General features: G+C 39.0%; 2 protein-coding genes across 4 annotated transcripts in view; one reads left to right on the top strand and one right to left on the bottom strand.

Moving 5' to 3' along the window:
- Positions 1 to 1,081: 1,081 nt before the first annotated feature.
- arpc5b (actin related protein 2/3 complex, subunit 5B) lies at positions 1,082 to 4,683 on the top strand. The gene is made up of 4 exons (XM_081606121.1): positions 1,082 to 1,391; positions 1,977 to 2,048; positions 2,385 to 2,561; positions 3,047 to 4,683. The coding sequence occupies exons 1-4, from the start codon at positions 1,251 to 1,253 to the stop codon at positions 3,107 to 3,109; spliced, it is 453 nt and encodes a 150-aa protein (XP_081462247.1). The 5' UTR covers positions 1,082 to 1,250; the 3' UTR covers positions 3,110 to 4,683.
- Positions 2,044 to 21,472, bottom strand: part of hmcn1 (hemicentin 1) — an 82,759-nt gene continuing 63,330 nt past the window's right edge. For 2 of the 3 annotated variants that reach the window (XM_081606117.1, XM_081606119.1), the window contains exons 79-107: positions 20,871 to 21,008; positions 20,011 to 20,145; positions 19,571 to 19,840; positions 18,471 to 18,661; positions 18,126 to 18,339; positions 17,884 to 18,018; positions 17,179 to 17,369; positions 16,361 to 16,442; positions 15,975 to 16,244; positions 15,650 to 15,820; positions 15,396 to 15,566; positions 15,139 to 15,309; positions 14,576 to 14,746; positions 14,313 to 14,483; positions 14,050 to 14,220; positions 13,719 to 13,865; positions 13,478 to 13,615; positions 13,280 to 13,401; positions 12,327 to 12,564; positions 11,609 to 11,671; positions 11,355 to 11,474; positions 11,122 to 11,256; positions 10,928 to 11,041; positions 9,062 to 9,187; positions 8,838 to 8,966; positions 7,007 to 7,372; positions 6,743 to 6,862; positions 6,463 to 6,589; positions 2,044 to 6,345 (exon numbers count right to left, since the gene is read on the bottom strand). In XM_081606117.1, the coding sequence (XP_081462243.1) occupies positions 5,979 to 6,345; positions 6,463 to 6,589; positions 6,743 to 6,862; positions 7,007 to 7,372; positions 8,838 to 8,966; positions 9,062 to 9,187; positions 10,928 to 11,041; positions 11,122 to 11,256; positions 11,355 to 11,474; positions 11,609 to 11,671; positions 12,327 to 12,564; positions 13,280 to 13,401; positions 13,478 to 13,615; positions 13,719 to 13,865; positions 14,050 to 14,220; positions 14,313 to 14,483; positions 14,576 to 14,746; positions 15,139 to 15,309; positions 15,396 to 15,566; positions 15,650 to 15,820; positions 15,975 to 16,244; positions 16,361 to 16,442; positions 17,179 to 17,369; positions 17,884 to 18,018; positions 18,126 to 18,339; positions 18,471 to 18,661; positions 19,571 to 19,840; positions 20,011 to 20,145; positions 20,871 to 21,008 (4,964 nt within the window). In that variant the 3' untranslated portion in view covers positions 2,044 to 5,978. The remainder of the gene's footprint in view (positions 6,346 to 6,462; positions 6,590 to 6,742; positions 6,863 to 7,006; positions 7,373 to 8,837; positions 8,967 to 9,061; positions 9,188 to 10,927; positions 11,042 to 11,121; positions 11,257 to 11,354; positions 11,475 to 11,608; positions 11,672 to 12,326; positions 12,565 to 13,279; positions 13,402 to 13,477; positions 13,616 to 13,718; positions 13,866 to 14,049; positions 14,221 to 14,312; positions 14,484 to 14,575; positions 14,747 to 15,138; positions 15,310 to 15,395; positions 15,567 to 15,649; positions 15,821 to 15,974; positions 16,245 to 16,360; positions 16,443 to 17,178; positions 17,370 to 17,883; positions 18,019 to 18,125; positions 18,340 to 18,470; positions 18,662 to 19,570; positions 19,841 to 20,010; positions 20,146 to 20,870; positions 21,009 to 21,472) is intronic. The other variant, XM_081606120.1, reaches the window with a different exon arrangement.

Genomic DNA, 21,472 nt, shown 5'->3' with positions numbered 1-21,472 from the left:
TGGTCAGAAGACACACTGGCTAAACACACAGGCAAAGATAAACACAGGAACATTCCTAAATTTCATCACTGCTCCTCTTCCATCTGGATGCTATTACACTGAACACTGTGCTACTCTCAGGAGAAATATATGAGATCAGTGAGACCCACTCACTGATCTCACATTATTAGCATTATAAATCAAAGGCGCCAAATTAAGCTCCTCATGATCTTTTGTTGCTTAAGAAAATATATTAGTAGATTAGTAAATTATCTTCTGCGTTTGGTACAAAGCAGTTGAGATGCAAAGCTACAAAGTCAAATTAAGCTACTGGCGTGACATTATGAGGAACATGATAATAGCTACAGTTCTCACACACACACCCATACATAAGCATATATAGATAGATAGATAGATAGATAGATAGATAGATAGATAGATAGATAGATAGATAGATAGATAGATAGATAGATAGATAGATAGATAGATAGATAGATAGATAGATAGATAGATAGATAGATAGATAGATAGATAGATAGATAGATAGATAGATAGATAGATAGATAGAAGAAACCACAGTGGCAAACAACGTGATTATACATTTATACATAAAAACAAAAGTCACTGTTTTTACTCTCATTTATTGCTACTTTTGTTTGAGCATTTTTTTTGTGTAAACCACCCACCACTGACAGAAAGTAAAGCTTACCTAAATCTCATTATTAAAGAGGTTTTATTTTTATGGTTTATTTGAAAGTGAAACTTAGTTTTTGAAACAATTATTAACTCCTTGTTTTTGCTTTAGCACTGCAGTGAAAACTGTCTAAATTATTGTAACAAAACCACATTAAGCTAAAAATATAAGAAACGTGTCGTCAGTCACAAGGCTTTAGTTTATTGTCCTGAAACAAAACTAAAGCCTTTCATACATATTAAGAATAATAAAGTATTGTCTTCTTGTATAATCGATGAGGCGTCAACATTGGTTGTTCAGTTATCCCTCCATTTATTAGGTTTGTGCGCCCTCTAGCGTCACGTGTGTAAGCTCACACCCTCTTGTAGCGTCTTGGTTTGCTGGTTAGATGGCGGTAGTGAGTAAACTGAAGCTAACAAACACGTCGCAAAAAGGAAGAGGAAGAAGCCAGGAAGCCGTCTGTCTTCCTGTCTCTGACAGCCGCGTCAAAGACAAAAAACCACTAAAAAGGCTAAATTAAAGTTTAAAACCGTCTCCATCGTCAGATTCAGAGTCGGACCTTTAAATAGAACCAGCCATGTCGAAGAACACAGTGTCCGCCCGTTTCAGGCGAGTGGACGTGGATGAGTACGACGAGAACAAATTTGTGGACGAGGAGGACGGCGGAGAAAATCAGCTGGGTCCTGACGAGGCAGAGGTGGACTCCCTCGTCAGACAATATCCTTTACATTATAAGCATGCAGAACTGGTACTTTGACGGTACATGAAGAATTTTAAGGGAACAATTTATTTTTTGCGTTTACTGATGCGTTTTTGTTTTTTTTTACGTGCATTTCCATAAGTTTCTGCTGCTTCCCGAATGATTGGCCTGCTAGCAAAACCCCCATCACTGTCCAGACTTGCCTGACAGTCACATTCCAGGGATTGCTGCTCCAGGCTCCCTACACAGGTTCTTGCAAATTTTCCCTTGAAGTAATTTTTTTTTCTTTGCCACATTACAAGCACAAACTTTAATGTATTTTGTGATAAACCGACACAAACTAGCGTTAAAGTATGAAATGAAAACTGAAGAATCTTAAAAGTGTGGAATGCATTTGTTTTCATCCTCTCGGTCTATGCATTGATTAAGCACTAGATGGAAGCCTTATAGCTAAATAATTTCATTCTACAGGAGCCGAATATTGACCAATTTCTGATGTCCCATTAGGATAACATCTAGTCAGGATTGTGAATTATAATTATCATTACTTTAAGGTAGCGCAAGTCCTTGCAGAGTGTGTGCATCCTTAACCTTCCATTCACAGGGAATCTCATAGAGGCCTTACATGCAGTCCTGAAGAACCCACCAATCAATACAAAGAATCAGAATGTCAAGGTGACTTGCTTTAATCTTTAATTTATTTAAATAATGTTCTTGTAAACTTTGTAACATGACCACATTTAATCATAATGCATTTTACTCATACACTGACAGCAGATTGGCCACTTGTGTTTTAATTAGATGAGATGTATTTTTATTTTTTTTACTGCAATCATAAAATAGGAAATTTGAGTTGTAAGGGGAACTGTTTGCAAAATTATTAATTGCATACATAATTCCAGAATCAGATTATAGTTGGTGTTGCTCAGGATTGATCATTTTAGCATTGTAATAGCATCTGAGTGAGTCTGTGGTAGCTGTGTTCTGCAAATGTTCCCCTTTCCTGATCAGGATCGAGCTGAGGGTCTAGTGCTGAAGGTGCTCAGTGCCTTCAAGAGCAGCGACATCGAGAAAGCGGTGCAGTCGCTCGACAAGAACGGGGTAGACCTGTTGATGAAATACATCTACAAAGGCTTTGAGAGACCTTCAGAAAACAGCAGCGCCGTGCTGCTGCAGTGGCACGAAAAGGTAAATATTCCCAAACTATTTTGTAGATGTAAATTGTTGTAAAAATTGTTTTCCTAAGAGAAATGGGATGTCTATGTACTCTTGAAAAGACTTTGGAACGGTTTTTCAAGTCTGGAAAGATGATAAAGATTAAGCTTCTTGTGTAATCAAACTTAAGACCATTTAAGTCGCAATTCTTTCACATTATGTGTGTCATCACATTTTAAAATAGTTTTATGTAATATTCACAGTTTCAATTCAACCAAATTTTGTTTTAATCATCTGGAAGCCAAAATCATTATACGCTTATAGTCTGAAATGAAAGTATGTCGTTTGTTTCACTTCTTATGTTCAGTTACTAACATCGATGTTATTTTAGATAATATCCAAATTTAATCAGTAAAATCGTATTAACTGACTTGTCAATAAAGATTTTTTACTATTTGTTAAAGTGGAAAAATGTGCAAGATTTAATCCCATGACGTTAATTTGTGCTGTGCTTTCAGGCTCTGGCTGCAGGAGGCGTGGGCAGCATCGTCAGGGTTCTAACGGCGAGGAAAACAGTCTAACAGCAGAGCGTAGAGGCACGTCACATCACTGACACGCTGCACTCTTCCTCTACCAGAAGGCATTGAAGCTGAAAGGAAAACCAGATCATTGTTCTTTTTACCCACTGAGATGCTGATTTACTTGAGGCAAAAATGTAGGACTTGAAATGTGGGTCAGAGTGGGTGTGAAAGCTGATTTTCTTTTTTTCCTTCTTTTTCAATCATCACAGCCTAAAGTCCTCACAGGGTGCTAAAAATACCTTCCTACTACATCTATGTGCTGATTCCTTTCCACCAGTGATGCCCAACTCTGAGATCAGTGTTTGTTAAAAGTGGGGTGCCTCTGCATTTTAGCAGGAACGCTGGTGGAACTTCAATAATCAATAATCAAACCTTTTCTGTTCGTATTTGTTCTGCGTTATGTTGTTTTAAGCTTCACGTCTGAGTGAATAAAAGCAGTAAATCCTCCGAGAGTAACACTCGAGCCGTGGGCGTCTGCAGAAAAGCACAGTTACAGATGGTGGGTGATAATATGAGCCACAGGGGTCACGGCATTCACCCTGAGGGACTGCTGGGGGAGGATTAATACCCACGATGCATTTCATGGTAATCCCACTTTGCAGTTTTCTCACATCCATTTGCTCCCCTCTGCTGCTGAACAGGGCACTGTGTGGCTAAACGGTACTGTTTACAGGAAACTGTCGCAATGAGAATATGTGATTATATTTTAAGATTAATTTAACCTTAGAAAAAAAAATCTGCATCATTATTTACTTAGTAATATTCCTCATGTCCCCACTAAATTGAAATAAAAAATAAACAATTTTCCACCGTTTGTTAAAGCTTTTCTGTTGCAGATTAGATTTTAGTTTTGCCGTATATCAAGAGGGGATTTAATTGAGATGTTTATATTGTCTGCATGATCCCATTTTTTTACATTTAAAATCATACATTTCATACCCATCTTTTCTATGCATTTTGTTTTGCCACAAATATAAGTTTATTTTGTATTAAGTTTCTAGTTAATTTCCTGCTTTACGTTTTTTAAAACATCTTCTTGACTGTAGATTCTTTAACAACCACAAAGTAACAGCAAGACTAATTAAAGTACATTTTATAAGATGTTTTGTCTGCCTTCTAGGGTAGACTATCTGTTGCCAAATCCTTTGTTTTTCTTTAATTTGAATTAAGTAGCCTGTTTAGATGGTTATTAGCTGAGCTTGTGTATCAGATGCAAGGTCTGTTGTGGTTCAACATGTTGAGAAAAGCATCCTCAGTGAGTAAACACTGTGAAGTTTACTTATTTTGTCCAGTATTGTACTCTCTGGTTGCTCTTTGGATTATGTTTTCATTTTGTAATCAACTATGATGCATCCAAACATGATAGTTTCTAATGCAGTAATAAGATTTAACATGAAGCCAGTGATGTCTGATGATTTCCTCTGCTTCATGTAGTTCTTCTGTGATGCTCTTCAAGCCTGGAGGTGAGAAGACGAGGAACAGAGCAAACCTACGTGCTAACTGCCTTAATCAAATGTTTCTTTTTTTATGTTTGTGCTTTTTTTGGAACAAAAATAAAAAGTATGCTGATCATATTTTCACCTTGATGTTTTTATTTTGGTATATATAATAAGCCCACAGTTTCTGGTGGCTTAGAAAAACATAATTGTCATATTTTTACGGGTTGCAAGTGCATCACACTCACCTAAAGGCAATTCAGATTGGCTCATTAATATTCTCACTTTAATGTCTGAAGTCAATTTTTTTAGATTGTCATTATCAGAAAAGATTGGTACATTTTCAGACTTTCTTGTTGACACATATTTCTGCTCAAATGTTCATGTCCACATTTTTGCAGATCTGGTGATGTTTACAAATGCAAAAATGTTTTTTTTCTAAATCATGTTTGAGTTTTTATACCTTGTTTTTCACAAAAACTAAGTTGTTTTTAAACTTCTTCGAAGAAAAAAAAAAGGAATTTGTGGTATTTGTATTGGTATGTGGTGCTGATTTTGACACATCACAGGACTGTGGGGTGTTTAACACAAGCAGAAAAGCAGCTTCAGAGGTGTGGTTGGTTTTTTTCAATGTATTGAAAGGGTTGAAAAAAATATTGATTTTTGTCCAAAATGTCCATATTTGTGCATCGTGACAATGTTTAAAATTTAAAATGCATCTAGTTTGTGTTGATAGGTTGACTTCTGCTACAGGCATGAGTATTTTATTTTGTCAGTGTAGTTTATACATTTTTTTATTACAAAAACTAATAAAATTAGGAGAGGTACTGCATCACAATTTGAGCTAAAGCATTATGTACAAGTTAAAATAAAATACATCCTGGTATTTCCTGGAAAGAAAAAAAAAACTTGCTAATGGAGCAGTTTCCATGACAACAAAACAGATGAAAACTACCTGGAAACCTCTGATTTCCAACATGAGCACCATGTATCTCTACTAGTAAATGAAGTTCAGTTGTGTTGATGTTCAAGCACTTTCCAGTAAAGTAATATTAGGTAGTTGGAATTACACATTGACTATAAAGAAACTGACCTTATAAATACATTTGAATGATGTGAGAAAATGTGAAGTCAAAATATAAAAAACTAAAATAATTGATTCCTTACAGACTGGCAGAGCTTGGAGGGATAAGAGGAAGGCATCAGTTTTATCCCCGTTTCTTCAGTCTCTTTCATATTCCCATTACATCCATACATCGTCAGAACTAGCCGCTTACTGTCCTCGCACACACTTAACATCAGTCTTTCAATCTTCATACTGCGGTGGCCAAAAGTCCAAACACCACATCATATCACTCTCACCACACTGTTGTTCTGCAAGCTGAAGGCGCATTTCAACCGCACATCTTCATCTCGCGTCACTTAAAGTGCTCTCAGTAAGGGTAGGCAGAGACAGCGATGTATACAATGAAGGTTGTCTGGTACTCAATGGCGCCGTCCTCGCTGTAAGAGAGCGCTCGCACCTTCATGCGGTACGTGTGCGGCTCTCGCAGCGGCCGTGTGGTGAACAACACGCCCTTCATGTTCTCGTCTCGGAGGGCGAAGGGCAAGGTGACGTCCTCGTCCACCACCAAGAAGGTGGTTCTGGGGTGCATCACGCCGTCCTGTGTGTAGGCCACCAACCTGATGAGATCCTGGTTGGCTGCAATACCAAAAGGTAGAGACAGCAGCTTGTACTCCAGCGCATATGGACTCAATGTGCACTCCAGGTCGTTTGGTGGGCAGTTCTTCAAACAGAACCTACAAGGTGAAAACCATACATGCTTGATAAAATTAGGTTTGAATTTGCTGTGAGACAGATTTGACTTATTGATTGCCCATTGGGGGATGAATCAAGATCTGAATCTGACTGTCTACCCTGTGGCTGGGTCCCTCTGGTAGTTCGGAGGACAGGGTGTGTCGATGCACTGGTAGCTTCCTCTTGTGTTGAAGCACATCCGATTTACTCCACATTGGATGTTCTGCTCCTGGCACTCGTCTATATCTGTAGATATAGCAGATGGTTCATCCCTGAGTGTAGAGGTCATCTCTCAATCCAATGTTTTGGTTGATTGTTCAGTAAAAATTCACAAACTTAAATCAATTACGGAATATTTGGGTTTCTGCAACTCGTAGGTTCAAGAGATTAGAGTTTCACCTTGACATGTTTTTCCATTAGCCATCAGACGGTAACCAGCAGGACAGAGGCACCGGTGGCTCCCTGGTGTGTTCACACACTCATGCTGGCAGACATCCCTCACTTCACACTCATTGATATCTATTGGTGCCACACAAACAAACACAAAATACAGTTTTCTTCCCTATTTATAACAAATGTAAAGCATCAAGCAGCATTAAGTATTTAAAGTTTTTCTGTTAACTCTTCTCCGTCATGTCAGCATTGCCCGTGCTACATAGTTACCCAAGCAGTGGCCAGCCCTGGACTCAAAACCTTCCTTACAAGCAGGGAAACCCTGCCTTGAGCGGTGTTTGTGAGCCTCTCTCCGGTTACGGTTCATGTAGCGCTTATTTGTGGCGGTGAAGGAGTTGTAGCTGTGAGAAGCAAAGCTGTGGTACAGCCGCTGGTTGGGCGCTTGTTCGGGAGAGGACTGGGACGTGCGGTAGCCGTACGAGTAACTTTCGTAGGTGGGTAGACGCTCCAGCCCAGCGCAGGACTTGCCATCTCCCAGCAGGTGGCGTCCTGGTGGGCAGGTGCACTTGAAACTACCAGGAGTGTTGATGCACTCATGGGCACAGGGCTGAGGGAGCCGCTCACACTCATTTATGTCTGCCCTCAGTGCAAAGGAAGACCAGCACCAGGAGAAGATGGGAAGGACAAAGTGACAGGAAGAAACATAGGAGGGAAAAGAAAAGAAGAAGGATAATGCACAAGTGAATAAATAACATATTAGGAGTAAAGAAAGATAAGGACAGAGGGGGGAAAAATGGAATATATCATTAACCTCACTGCATTATAGAACATTTTCATGTTTACTGAGAAATGCATTGAGACTGTGCAAGGCATCGACAGGTAGGTTTCAAGGTTCGGTTAACAGTGTCAAGGCCCTTGAAGTTTTCCATTATACTACTCTGACACTACTAGACTAAAGGACCCTGCCTATTAATCATCAGTATTGCTCTTCTGAAAATATAGCGGCCATGCTAAGTCTGTAGCAGTGTGTCTGTTAGGCAGAGTGCAGGCTAGCCAACTATGCTGAATAAAACTGATATTAGCTTTCAGTTTCTATATACGAAACTAGATGCGTCATTAAAAAAACATAGGGCTCATCCAGGGTTAATACAACACAGATAATATGGAACTGAATGCCAAAGCAAAACCAGACGAGAGCTGTGTCCAAATGCAAAGGTGACAGAGAGGACAGGATTAGAAGAAGGTGGAAAGAAGAAGAGGCATACTAAGAGCAGTGGTGCTGGTCTTTTCAGATTATTTTTCTACACTCATTATGTTTAATAAAGTGGTAAGAGTTGCCAAATCTCACAAGAAAAACAGTCAACTTGATCTTTGTATAATAAGACCTGGCTGTATAATTAAGTCACATGAGCAAAGCAAGAACTAAGAGTTACACTTACAAATAAATCAACATTAAAGATAAAATAAATCTTTCTGATGCTCCATCCTGGGCATTTTTGTGCTTTAGCCATTCACAGCTTTTCATACAGATGACTGACATGTGGAGAGGAGGGTTAGGTAGGCATCCTAAAAGTACTGAGGAAAGATGTGAAACGTGTTGAGGAAGTTTAAAAAGGAGCCAAAAAATAAAGCAAATGAAAACTGCAGTTCAAAACAAAAGCAAAATAAATACAAAAACGCTGAAAAATACTTCCACTTACAAGCAAAGCCATCAAGAAAACATAGCAGCTTTTCCTCCTTAACATGAACTGATAATATGCAATGTTGTTCTGCAAAGCAGTTGCTTTTTGTGAAGACTCAGTCAGCAGTTTCCTTAGCAGCATCTGGTCACATATGCATGCAGTGGATGGGTATGGTGTAAGATGATTTTAAAATTTTATTTTTAGCTTAAATGAAAAGACCAACTTATAAGAAATTGCAGGCAGAAGCACAGGAGCTTTAGCAAAGTGCAGAAAATGAGCAAACCTGACAAATATCCAGTTAAAATAGCTCGCCATTACGTTGCAGGTTTACTGTATCTTTCTTATATTCCAATATGCTTTAATTGTAGACAGTTTCTTTGTTTCTTTAGCTGGGAAGACAACACAAGATTTCTACGTACCGACACATGGGCGTCCTACTCCCTGAGATCTGAAACCACGTGGACACGTACAGTGGTAGCTGCCTCTGGTGTTCTCACAGATCTGGTTGAATCTGCACTGATGCGTTCCATCTCTGCACTCGTCGATGTCTAAAAGCAAGAGACGAAGAAGGCGTCATCTCTGTGTGCTTATTCATGTTTCCCCTTTAGCTGATGCCGTCTGTCCTGAGCTGCCAGTCACTCACCCACACATGAGCCGTTCCCACTTTTGGTCATTCCACTCGGACACAGATCGATGCAGGTGTAACCGCCTCGCGTGTTTTTACACTGTTGATCCAAACGGCAAACCCTCTGCCTGCACTCGTTTATGTCTGAGACAACACAAGACAAGAAAAAAATGGGCTTACACATTAATATTTTTTTTCCCCCATAAAAAGATAAACAACTGGTTTATTACACATTAGCCTATTACCTGTCAAACAGAACCCAGAGAGTTCAATTGGCCAGCTTTACTTCTTCTAATTGTACGGTTTTAAATGGTGTCCCACAGGGCTCAGTTCTTGGCCCACTTTTATTCTCTATTTATATAAACACCTTTTGTGAAAATCTGTCAAATGCTTTTTATCATTTTTATGCAGATGATTTAGTGATTTACTGTTGTTCTTCATCACTTGTACAGGCAATTCAGTACTTGCAGTTTTCTTTTACTATAGTTCAAGCCCGCTTACAAACTCTTAAGTTGGTTTTGAATGTGGATAAGACAAAGGCAATGGTTTTTTCACACTCTAGGAAACTATCAGAGATACCTCCATTGCTGAAGGGACACAAATTGAGTTTGTCAGTAATTATAAATATCTTGGCTTTATTTTAGATAAAGAGCTCTCTTTTAAAAATCACATAGCAAATTTGCTATGAACACTGAAAATGAAGATTGGGTTTTATTACCGAAATGGTTCTTGTTTTTCTCTTAAAGCTAAAAGTAAATTGGTGGCATTAAATACTGTGCATCATTGTGCTTTAAGGTTTGTAACCGGTAGTAGACACTCACACATCATTGTGAACTGTATGCAAAAGCTGAATGGCCTCCTTTAAGCGTACGGAGAAACAATCACCTGATGATCCTTATTTATAAATCTCTACTCGGTTTGGCTCCAGCATGTTTAAACTCTCTTTTACATAGATCTATTAATTCCCATTCTTTACGCTCCAACAACATTTTTCTTTTGCATGTTCCACGTTGCCGAACTGAAAAAGGAAAGCAAGCTTTCAGTGTGATGCTCCTTCAGCCTGGAATCAGCTCCAGTCTGAACTCAAGATGTCAGAACTGGTTTCACTGGACTTATTTCGAGCGATTCTTAAAAACAGGCAACGATATTCTTTTAAACAGTGTCACTGTTTTTAAATTGTTTTATACTGTTTTATACTTGTGTATATGTATTAATCAATTTTGTTTTGTAACCAAGTTGCTGTGCATTGCAGACTTCTGCCCAGGTTCCCCTTGAAAATGAGATCGGGATTAAATAAAGGGAAAAAAATAAAGGGAAAAAAATTATTAAAAATTAAATACTCCAAGACAACACAAGTTTAATTTTGCTGGACCAGTCCTGCACAACATGGTTGAAACTACATTACAGGAAAATATACTAACAGCCAAGAAATATATGAAAAACAAAGAATAAATTAAAGAAATAAGGGAACACTGTAGGCATCACATAAAAAGGAAAATATAAGGTGCAAATTGAAAATACACCAATAACTAAGGCATGATAAAAAATGGTTTGGCAATCTTTGCCTTTCATTGGTAGGGTAATATAAACATTCAGTTCAGATTTAAAGGCAACTCTTAAGGCCATCCAATACTTTTCATTAATGAAAATGTTAAATCTATTATTTGAAGTGCAGACAATTAAAGATCCTTCAGTGATCTGGCCATTTTTTCTATGTCCTGTTATCAGACATGTTGTTAAGATGTTAGTAGGCTGATTTATTAATAGACTTTATGTGGTTGGTAAACTTTAAACCAGAGTATGTGGCAACTGCAACTAAATTCATTGCATGCTTTTTTTGTTTTTTAACTACTCTGAGTAATCTCTAAGTGCATTATGACTCACCGATGCACCGTCTGTTCCTGAGCTGAAAGCCCGGTTCGCAGGCACAACGATAACTTCCTATGGTATTCATACACTGCTGATGACACGGCTGGGACTCCAAGCACTCGTCCACATCTGAGGATTATACAGTGAGTTCTAATAAAGACAGATCACACACTCAGCCAGGAAATAATTATCTGCATCTGTTGCAATACCGGTGCAGCTGAGCCCGTCAGCCGTTCTCCTGAAGCCGTGGCCGCAGCGCATTACACATCTATAGGAGCCAATGGTGTTTTCACAGTCTTGTCCGCCATGGCACATGTTTCCACCAAGGGAGCACTCGTCAACGTCTAAAACACAGACAAAAAGCAAATCAAAAGCATAGTAGGTTGTGAGGAAGACAGTGAACTCCCAGAATCAATGCAATGCCTGGCTGCACATTTCATACCTTGGCAGGTTTTGCCATCAGCTGATATGGTGAGGCCATGCGGACAAGAGCAGTAGTAGGTTCCCATGGTGTTGTGGCAGGTATGAGAACAGGGGTTCCCAACGTCACACTCATTTTCATCTGCAACACAAAGAACACAGAAATAAACTCCAACAATCAAATAGGCATATTTAAAGTGACATTAGTGACAGCTGGTATTGATGTTTTGTTTTGGCATAAAGGCAGTAAGTAGCATGTGGTGGAATAGACATCACCTGCACAGTAAGGCCCAGCAGACACCAGAGTGAAGCCATGAGGACACTGGTTGCTGCGATCACCTGGAAAAAACCCCAGTATGAAACCACTATAAAACCCAAACTGGAAGTAAGCCAGAGGTCTTGATGAAATTTCTTTGAATTAATATTTTTATCCACTTAAAAACACATTTAAAGAAGTCGGCGCAATATTAAGTACCACAGAACAATTGCTATTGTATTTGCGATTTATGTAATCTGTAAAAGTCAAATACAATTTTAAACTTATGCAGAACTGAACGTAAAGTTAATTGGAGATTTTTTAAATCAGAGTTTAACAAAAGTTAATATTGGAAGAAGTAGACCATCTACAATTAGATAAAAAAAGTAATAAACACCTATGAAAACCTCTGTGTAACTTATTTGTGTATATGGTATTAAATATAAGTAATAAGTAATACATATAACAGCTTCAAAAATGTTCTGCAAAATGTAACAAAAGAAAAATGCAATTTCTGGTAAGGAATAAGTTAGGAAACTCCCATATGTCTTCCTTCTTGAAATAGCTGCAATCAAACTAAAGTCTATTAAATCACATGATTAAAACATCATAACTCAGTAATTGGACGGACGCTTAAAGTGCATTCAAAGCAACTACCACAATGGCCGTCTGGCTTTTTCAAGCTGAAAGCAGACTGCAATGTGTATCTTCAAAGGACCTTGCTTTGCTCATATCCACCTTTGGTTATACTGGCTTGGATGCTGTATTCCAACAATTCCTCCAGGGGGCGGTAGAGAGCGCTGATGGCCGTGGCATGGAGCGTTTCTACCAGGAAGGGCATCTTTCCTTTAGTGCGATCATAGGAGATGGTGTGGTTCCAGGAGTAGGGCACACTTTCCTTGTCGACGATGAACATGCGGGTGGACAGAGCATACAGCTGACCGGGACCGGTCTGAATGTAATCCTCTGTGTAGTCCTAAACAAATACACAGCGTTACTCAGCAGTTCACCAAAAAATATTCATTAATGCTTTCAAAAACATCTCGGATATTTTAGGTTTTCATCACATGTAAGACACACTTTACACTCCTCATTTTATTTAAGATGTCAATATAACAAGAAGTGCAAGAAAAATAGCAAATGCAAGACAAAAAAGGATTTTAGGTCTAGTGGAAAACGACAGTGACAGGTAGAATACTTTAAGTGCAACAAAACAGACTTTTTGTACAACAAAATGTATTTCATCTCAGTGGTAAAATTCATCTTCTTCGTCCTTTGCTAAAAAACTGCAGCTGAAAAACACAAACAATGTTTTAAAATGTATTGACATCAACACAATTGGAGTTTTGAATTAATAAATGAAAGAACTTTCAGATCAGACATGAAAATAATTTTAAAAAAGTACACTGAATTTTGTTAACGAGATACCAAAACTGATAAGTAAATTGATGTTATGCTTAATAAGGTAATTTTCAACAACCACCAGTTTGTTTAAGGATTATAACTATTCTCCTAATAGCTGCAAGAGCACATAAACTCCGTTTCTCATCTTAAAGTTGTTCCTGCAATGTAAAGGAAGAGGCAGATTTATTTAAAAACACAAAAAAGCTCTTTCAGAATTTTTGCAAACAAATTTTCCTTCATAATTTTCTCCTTAAAACAGTTGTCCTCAAACCTTGATTACCACTTGCCTTGATGTTTATGTCAGCATGTGAAGGCAGCTGCAGAACATGGCCGTTAACTACAATGTCCAGAAGCAAAGCTCCATCAGAGTCCAGGCCTCGAGCAACGTGGGTCATCCTCAGGATTTCACCTAGCAGAATCCAGTTGAACTAAACTTCAGTCACCCAATTAAATGTATTTTTAATGTGTGTTTATCTGACACATACCTGTAGCAAACTCCACCTGCGTCTCTCGCCTGAAGACACCGCCTGTCAAGGTGTAACCGTTAACTGCCTCTCCTATTTCCTGTGCAGTGGTCCAGTAGATGGGGTTCAGGATGGAGATGAGCTTCCTCATCGCAGGACCTTAAAGTTAAATGTTATACATTCAGTTTTACAATCAAAGTTTAATGGAACTATGTACCTTTGGGTGAAAATGTATAAATAAAGTTGTGTATTCAAGGCTGACCTAAAGTTCTTGGTACATTTGAAATAGTGGCTTTGATGGTTCTGCTGCCCGAGTTGCTGTCAGTGATTGTGGCATTTAGGTAGGCGATGCCAAACTCAATGTCATTAATGTTTCCTATGATGCTTCCTCGAGTTTTATGAGGCCCACCTGACAAACAGAGAAAATGTTTATGACTGTGAATAGCTGAGGTTTATACAGAAACACAAGAAACTTCAACAAATGAATCACAACACATACGTAGCAAGTATGAGATAACCTATTTGCACCTTAATATCCATATTTTACAGACATAAATATTATTACATATGCAATTTTTAGATCACGTCGTTACCTGGGCATGCCTGATTGTTGCATCTTGATAGCTGAGTGGGGTCACCTGGGCAAAGCCGGCCACCGTTACTGGGAGGCGGGTTATTACAAAGTCGGACACGTGTCCTTTCTCCTCCGCCGCAGGAAGAGGAGCATCCTCCCCAGGCCTGCCATAAGCTCCAGTTACCATCCACTGCAATACATCACAAAAACAGAGGATTTCATAGCAGTCAAGTAATTGTTAATGCATGAAACCAAGACTAAGACGGTGTGGTACTAACTCACCAGGACATTCTGCAGTGCTACATTTCTGCATCTGTGAATCGGCTCCTGCACAAGCTCTCCCACCATGAGAAGGTCGAGGGTTGTCACAGGTCCTGTAGCGCCTCATCTGACCTCCGTTGCATGTCTTGCTGCAGCTGCCCCAGCTACTCCACTGTCCCCAGTTACCATTGACTGACAAACAGTGAAAATAGAGAAATAAGGCAGAGCAAAAAAAAAAATCTGTTTTCTTTACAAGTGCTTTATTTTTATTACTCAAAACTCACTTGGACAGCGGTCGCCATTGCAAAAATCAGTGTGCACGTCATTTCCCTCGCATGTTCTGCCACCATGCTGAGGGGCGGGGCTTGCACAGAGGCGTGCCCGCTGTCTGCTCCCACCGCCACAAGAAACACTGCAGGGCCCCCAGCTCATCCATGACGACCACTTTCCATCCACTGGAGAGCACACAAACAGAAATACTAGAGGTTCAGATTATTTATAGTGGCTGTAACAACTTTACAACCACTTTCCATCAACAGTCATGGTACATATACAGTATATTACATTTTTGAAGACTTATGTACAACTCCAATAAGTTTTAAAAATGTGAGTATGGGTAAAATAATCTACCAGTGCAACAAGGACTTAAAAAAAAACAATAATAAGGAATTACTTAACAAGTTCCTATATCTTCCTGAAAAGTAACTTGTAAGTCAGTTTTGTCTTATTTTAAATGTAAGATACATGCATTAGAAACTAGACCAAAAATACTTAGTAAGATTTTTCGTTTTTGTAGTAAATTTCTAAGTTTACTTTAATGAGTGTCTTTATTCCAACAGCCTCTTACCAGGACAGGGTTTCTCCTTGCAGACTTGTGATTGGGTGTCTGTGCCTTCACACTGCGGGCCGTCGAATGCTGGAGGAGGGTTGTTGCACAGTCGGATCCTGGACTGTACGCCCTTACCGCAGGTCTCACTGCAGGGACTCCATGACAGCCAAGAACCCCAGTTGCCCATCACTAAGAACGCAAAACAAATTATGCTGAGTGGTAAGTGTTTCTCTAAGATATAGACTCATCTAGTTTAGATATTTAAACCTTCTAACCTGGACATGGTCTGATACTGCACATTATAGCTTCTACTGCCTTCCCCACACATGGTCTGCCCCCGTGCTGAGCAGGTGGGTTACTGCAGCTCCGGACCCTCGTTTTGTTGCCCTGACCACAGGTTTGTGAACATTCCTCCCAGGGAGACCACTGTGACCAGTTGCCATCAACTTTGCAAACAACAAAAGTTTGGTTTTAGAATTTGCTTTTGCACACAGACCAGAGCATTTTTCAAATATTATTAATAAAGCACCTGGACATGGTTTCCCCTGACAGCTGCGTGTTTCTGCGTCTGATCCTGCACAGTGGCGGCCTCCGTTAGCCGGTAACGGATTGTTACACCGCCTGACTCTTTTCTGGGTACCGGCGCCACAGGACACACTGCAGATGCCCCACTCAGTCCACTCAGAATATCCACCATGAACTGCAAAATAAATCACATGCACACATTCATGTTTAATTTTCTGATTTGCAAACTCAGAAACTAAAGAAACAAAAGTTAACAGTTTTTCATAATTGTATAGTATTTAAACGTTTTCACCAAGTATAAATAAGTGGAATAATAATCGTCATCTTACCGCGGACAGTGAGAGCGACGCTGACCACCACTGATCCGAGTAAGTTCCTGGCCACGCATTCGTATTCAGACGTGTCCTCCTTTTGGGCACTGGTGATCCGGAGGGAGCCATTAGACAGGGTGGAGAAACGGTCATTTGCCAGCAGGGGGCGTGCATGTTGGGTCCACTCTATCATGGGTCCTGGTTCACCCTCTGCTTTACAGCTAAGAACCACAGTGGTACCTGCATCCACAACCGTTCCGACTGGCTCCAAAGTTATAACTGGAGCTCCTGATTGGAGAGGACATGTCTGTTAGATTAACTCTACCAATGACTCTTCTTTTTCTTTTTCTTCACAAATTAAATGTTATTACAGCTAAACTGGAGTGAAAAAGGCAAAAGCTTACTCTGAAGTGTAAGGGTGACGCTTCTTTCCACAACCCCAGCATCATTTGTTGCTACACACATGTAGCTGCCCGCGTCTTCACTCTGTCAAATGCATTTTAAAGATGCATCAAATGCATCTTTTTGTGCTACAACAATAAACGCCAATGTGTTGTATTTTTAAATGAAAATACAACACAAAGTAGTGCAAAATCTAAAATGGGAGGAAATGTTTTGTCACAATTTTTACCAATAAAAGTCTGAAAAATGTGCCATGCATTTTTATTCAGCTCCCTGCTCAAGAGTTTGTGTGGCCATCTTTTACTGCAAAATTACATTTACAAAATTACAAACAGTTAAGAAGTTAAGCAGTTAAGAAAATCGACTCAATTAAGTGTGCACATCTGGAAGTAAGCATGTTTGTTGTTTCTCAGTTAGGCGACACATTCCATTTTCTAATTTTTAAAATATGATCAGTCAACAGTGTGCCATGAACTCTTATAACTTGGGATATTGTCTTCCTTGTTATAAATGATGCATTTGGTTCAGTAATGAATCTCTGACCAGCTGCATAATTCTGGACTCTAAAAACTGACTAGATCATATCTGAAGGCATTTGGTTGTCCTGGATTTTATTTAGGGGATCTGAATGCAAATGCGTGCAAAACTTTTTTTTACAAAAAGTAAAAGTTGATAAACCACGTATCCCTTTCAGTCAGATTTATACTTTTGATCTACATTTCGCACATTGTAATAAAACACATGAATATCTGTGCTTTTAAATTAGCAAAATGCAAAGAAGTTTTGCAAAGCAACATTTTTTGCTCGTGTCATTTCCTACCACTGTGCCATAGATGGCCAGGGAGCCGTTATCCAGCTGTCGGATTCGGTTGTTGATCTGGATGTTTATGCCATTTTTGCTCCACTGGATAGTTGGCAGCGGGTCGCCTCGAACCTCACAGTTCAGGACGGCATTACCACCAAGAGGTTCAATTCGGCTGGCATGCAGGTCCCCATCGATTATTGGAGGTTCTGGAGAATACATTAAGATACTTTTGCTAGAATTTATTAGAAGATAAAACTAAAAGATGCACATTTTAGGAGAGTTAATGTGTACTTTATGCAATATAAAAATAGACACGACTGTTAAAGGGAATATATACATTTACATCAATGTTTGTCATTTGTCACCATTTTCCATAACTATTAAATGATTCATTCATAAAAATCTATTAATTCTCCCATTGTAGAAGTGTGATATAATAATTTTTCTTGGTAGTAAAAATTAAGCCTAGTATTAAAATAAATTTTCTTTACCTATAAAACTAAGCTATCTTTTTCAAATAGTCTAGAAGGTATTGTTGCTTCACACACATGTTGGTGTGAAAATGTCTCCTTGGATTGCAAAGTTATCGTTTTTGGATTACCCCAAAACTGGACTTCAACTTCAGCCTCCACAAGCTCCTAATTTACAACCTTTAACAGAACCTCACTTCAAAAACCCAGAACAATCCCTTTATGAATGTTTCATAAGAGTTTGGTTTACCTTTAACATAGACGAATCCCAGGGACTTGATGGTCCCCACTGTGTTTTCAGCTACACATGTGTAGGTACCAGTGTCTTCTTTACTTACTCTCTCTATCACAAGCTCACTGTGACCATTCACATGATTATAGTGGACTAAAGCAGTGGGACAAGTACAAAGAAAACGCATTCAAAGGTGTTACAAAGAAACATCTAAAAGAAAAAAATATGACAATACCAACCACTTTCGTAATAAATCACACCTGGGATATTTTTGTTGTTCATGATCCATTTAACGGTGGGTGTTGGGATTCCACTGACACCACAGGTCAGCACGAGTCGCTCTCCTTTGTTGAGAGAAACATCTGTGAGCAGTTTGGTGAAGGAGGGGTGAGAATGAACCGACAGCGTCACCGTCCTGCTGTCCTCCCCGACTGAATTCGTTGCGACACAAGTATAACTGCCGGCATCTTCAGGCTGGTATATTATTATTTTAAAAAAAAAACACAACATTCTTGTTAACCCACAAAAATGCACAAGAACTTGTGTGAAGAGATGAGTAGAAACACAAACATTTCCAGTCAAGCCTGGTCTGTGTGTTTTCATACCTGCGCGCTGTCAATAATCAGCTCCCCGGATGGCAGGATGGTGAACTCCCCTCGGCTTTCGCTGAGAGGATTCCCGTCTTTTTTCCAGGACAGTTCGGGTTGTGGGATGCCCTCCGCCACACACATCAGCTGAGCCTGACTTTTTTCCACAACAACCACATCCTGTTTTCCACCACTGATAGAAGGAGGCACTATAACATAATAATAATAATAATAATAATAATAATAATAATAATAATAATAATAATAATAATAATAATAATAATAAAGGACAGGAATGCATTTCCTTCCGAAAGTGTCAGAACCTTAAGTATATAACAGTAAATAAATTGATTTACAATTTTGGAAATTATTTGGACATCCCTATAATAATATTATGAGTGGAGATGAACTTATACCCCAGTTTTCTGACTGATTTATAAAGTTTTAATCTGCCAGTTCTGAAAGTCAGCCGAGCATGTAACAGAAAGTATACTGTCTGGGCTTCTACTACCTTCTTTTTAAACACGTTGATGACAAAAGTCCAAAAGTCCTTCAGTAACTCTGTAAAAATTTAAGGAAAGCCTTCATTTAACCACTCTACCATACATGCCAGATTTTTGGATTTTGAATGCTGCTTAATCAACTAAATTTACCACAGAAAATTTTAATTGGGAGATTATGTGATATACAGAATTCTGTATATCACATAATCTCAGTACCACATGGCAACCCAACTCACCCTCCTGTTTGGACAAACAGCTAATTTCTATTTTTTCTTCCACAAACTTAATTTCGGTGTCCAGAAATACAAAAAAACTTGAATACAATGTGCATAATTATGAGAGCTTGTATCTCATTAGGTTATCAGTAAGTTATCTAGTTGGATGTGAAAGCTCTTATGGTGCATTCATTGATTTGAAAGAAAATGAGATTTTTGAATTCCCGACCAGCCATTCGATTAATACCAATCAAAATAAATAACATCAATGATTTTTCATTTGATCTCTACATGACATTACTATTTTCTCCAAGAATCCAGCTAGGAATCAGATCTAAAACATAAAAGCAGCCCAAAGTATTTTTTTTTATCTCTGAATAACTTTAAGTTTCCAACTTACTCTGTACAGTAAGTGTCATATCAAAGCTGTCAGTGCCGGCAGGATTGGCAGCAGTGCAAGTGTATCTTCCAGCATCGCTCTGCTGAACGAAGGCGATCTGGAGGGATCCTGAGCTGAGCAGCCGCTGGTGTCCGGAGTCAGTCAGCAGCTGCCCGTCTTTGTGCCATGTGATGGAGGGTGGAGGCGATCCTGCAGCTTCGCAATGAAGAGTCACAGAGGAGTCCAAAAGTGCAAGTAACTCCTGAGTCTCTGAAAGGATCACTGGAGTAACTGCAAACAGAAAGTTTATTTACTCAGACATTAGAAAGTCTGATCAGAAAACTAATGGTATAACAGTGCCTCGATTGATTAAAGATATAATTTGTTCAAATATAGAGTAAATCTGCTAGAGATTTCTGTGAGAAAAGTGAGAATTAGCTGATTTAATCGACATCACCCACCTTGCACTCTGAGTTTGGTCTTGCCCAGTGCAGTGCCTGCAGGGTTTTGTGCTACACAAATGAAGGTCCCAGAGTCTGCGAGAGACGCCTTGGAGATCTGGAGACTTCCATCAGGAAGTATTGTGTAAACTCCACCTAAAGCAAAACAAGAGATTTATGGATGTGCTTAATGTGGAGTAGAGGAGAAAATGCAGGTTTTGACAAAAGAAAATCTGCCAGGCATTTGCATTCAGTGTACTCCACTACTCGTGAATAAAATAAAATTCATGTTTGGAAAGCAAGATCAACTTGTGTGTAGCTTATTGTCATGATAAATCCAGGTGTTCTGTGAAGGTCTCAAAAGGTTTGCTAGAGAACAATAGTGAATAAAAGAGAGAGGAACACACCAGTAAGGTCAGGGGATAAAATTACAGAGACATTTAAAGCAGGGTTATGTGAGCTTTAAACCTGTCATGGAAAACAGTTCAGTCCATCATCAAATAAAGGAGACTGTGTTTCACAATTGCAAACCTGCCAAAAAATATCTGTCTAGTGAAAACTTAGAGTCCAGCCAGGGAGAGCTTTAATTAGAGAAGAGGACAGGTGAGCCATGGGAACTTTGGAGGAACTGCAGGAATTGACAGCTCAGATGGGAGAATCTGATGACTGATGAATCTGATCAGCTATTAGTTGTGCAGCCCAGTAATCAGGGTGTCATTGAGTATTGTCATGAAAAATGACAGAAAAACAGAAAGAAAGGATGAAAACGTATACAACCTCTCAATAAAAACATTATAGTTTATGGTGGTACTGCAACAAAATGTGGAAATATCTCCAGGGGTATTAATATTTTTGCATGGGACTGCAGAAGAAGTGATTACCAGTGGCGGGTATGTTGATGCCCTCCTTCTGCCAGGTAATGGAGGGTCTGGGTGAGCCTGTGGCTCTGCAGGGCAAAGTAACGGCGCTGTTGTAGATCACATCCAGTGTGGCGGGATGGGACTGGATCACCGGCAGTTCTGAAGAGACGAACGGAGAAAAGACGACGGTGCTACTCATCATCTGTCAAACTCTACAGTACAAGTGCTTTTTAGTTTTAGAGTTTATATTTTGGGTGTAATTATGACTGCCTTCCGTCCAACTTCACTTAGAAATCAGTTGGAAATAAATCAGAAACAATAATAATAATAATAATAATAATAATAATAATAATAAGAGTAGCAATAAAACATTTTGGCATTTAATTATACATTTTAGGGTTTTCTCCTTCAAAATAAGGTTTTTGAAAAAGTTGTGCAAACTGATTTTGAGTAATATTTGCAATGTTGTTTGACTTCTCAATAAATCGATAGGCTTCATGGAGCCACTTAAAATGTAGCTCATGAACGCATAATGTTGATTTCTTGCAAAAAAAATCCAACAGCTTATGCCTTATTTGGCTGAAGAATTTGTGTTTGTAGTGTGTATTAACTTCTTTAATAAA

The sequence above is a fragment of the Poecilia reticulata genome, chromosome 4, assembly GCF_904066995.2.
Source record: "Poecilia reticulata chromosome 4, P_reticulata-male-v2, whole genome shotgun sequence".
NCBI lineage: Eukaryota > Metazoa > Chordata > Actinopteri > Cyprinodontiformes > Poeciliidae > Poecilia > Poecilia reticulata.
Note: the sequence above shows the minus strand (reverse complement) of the source record. Positions and strands in the feature narration are given on the sequence as shown.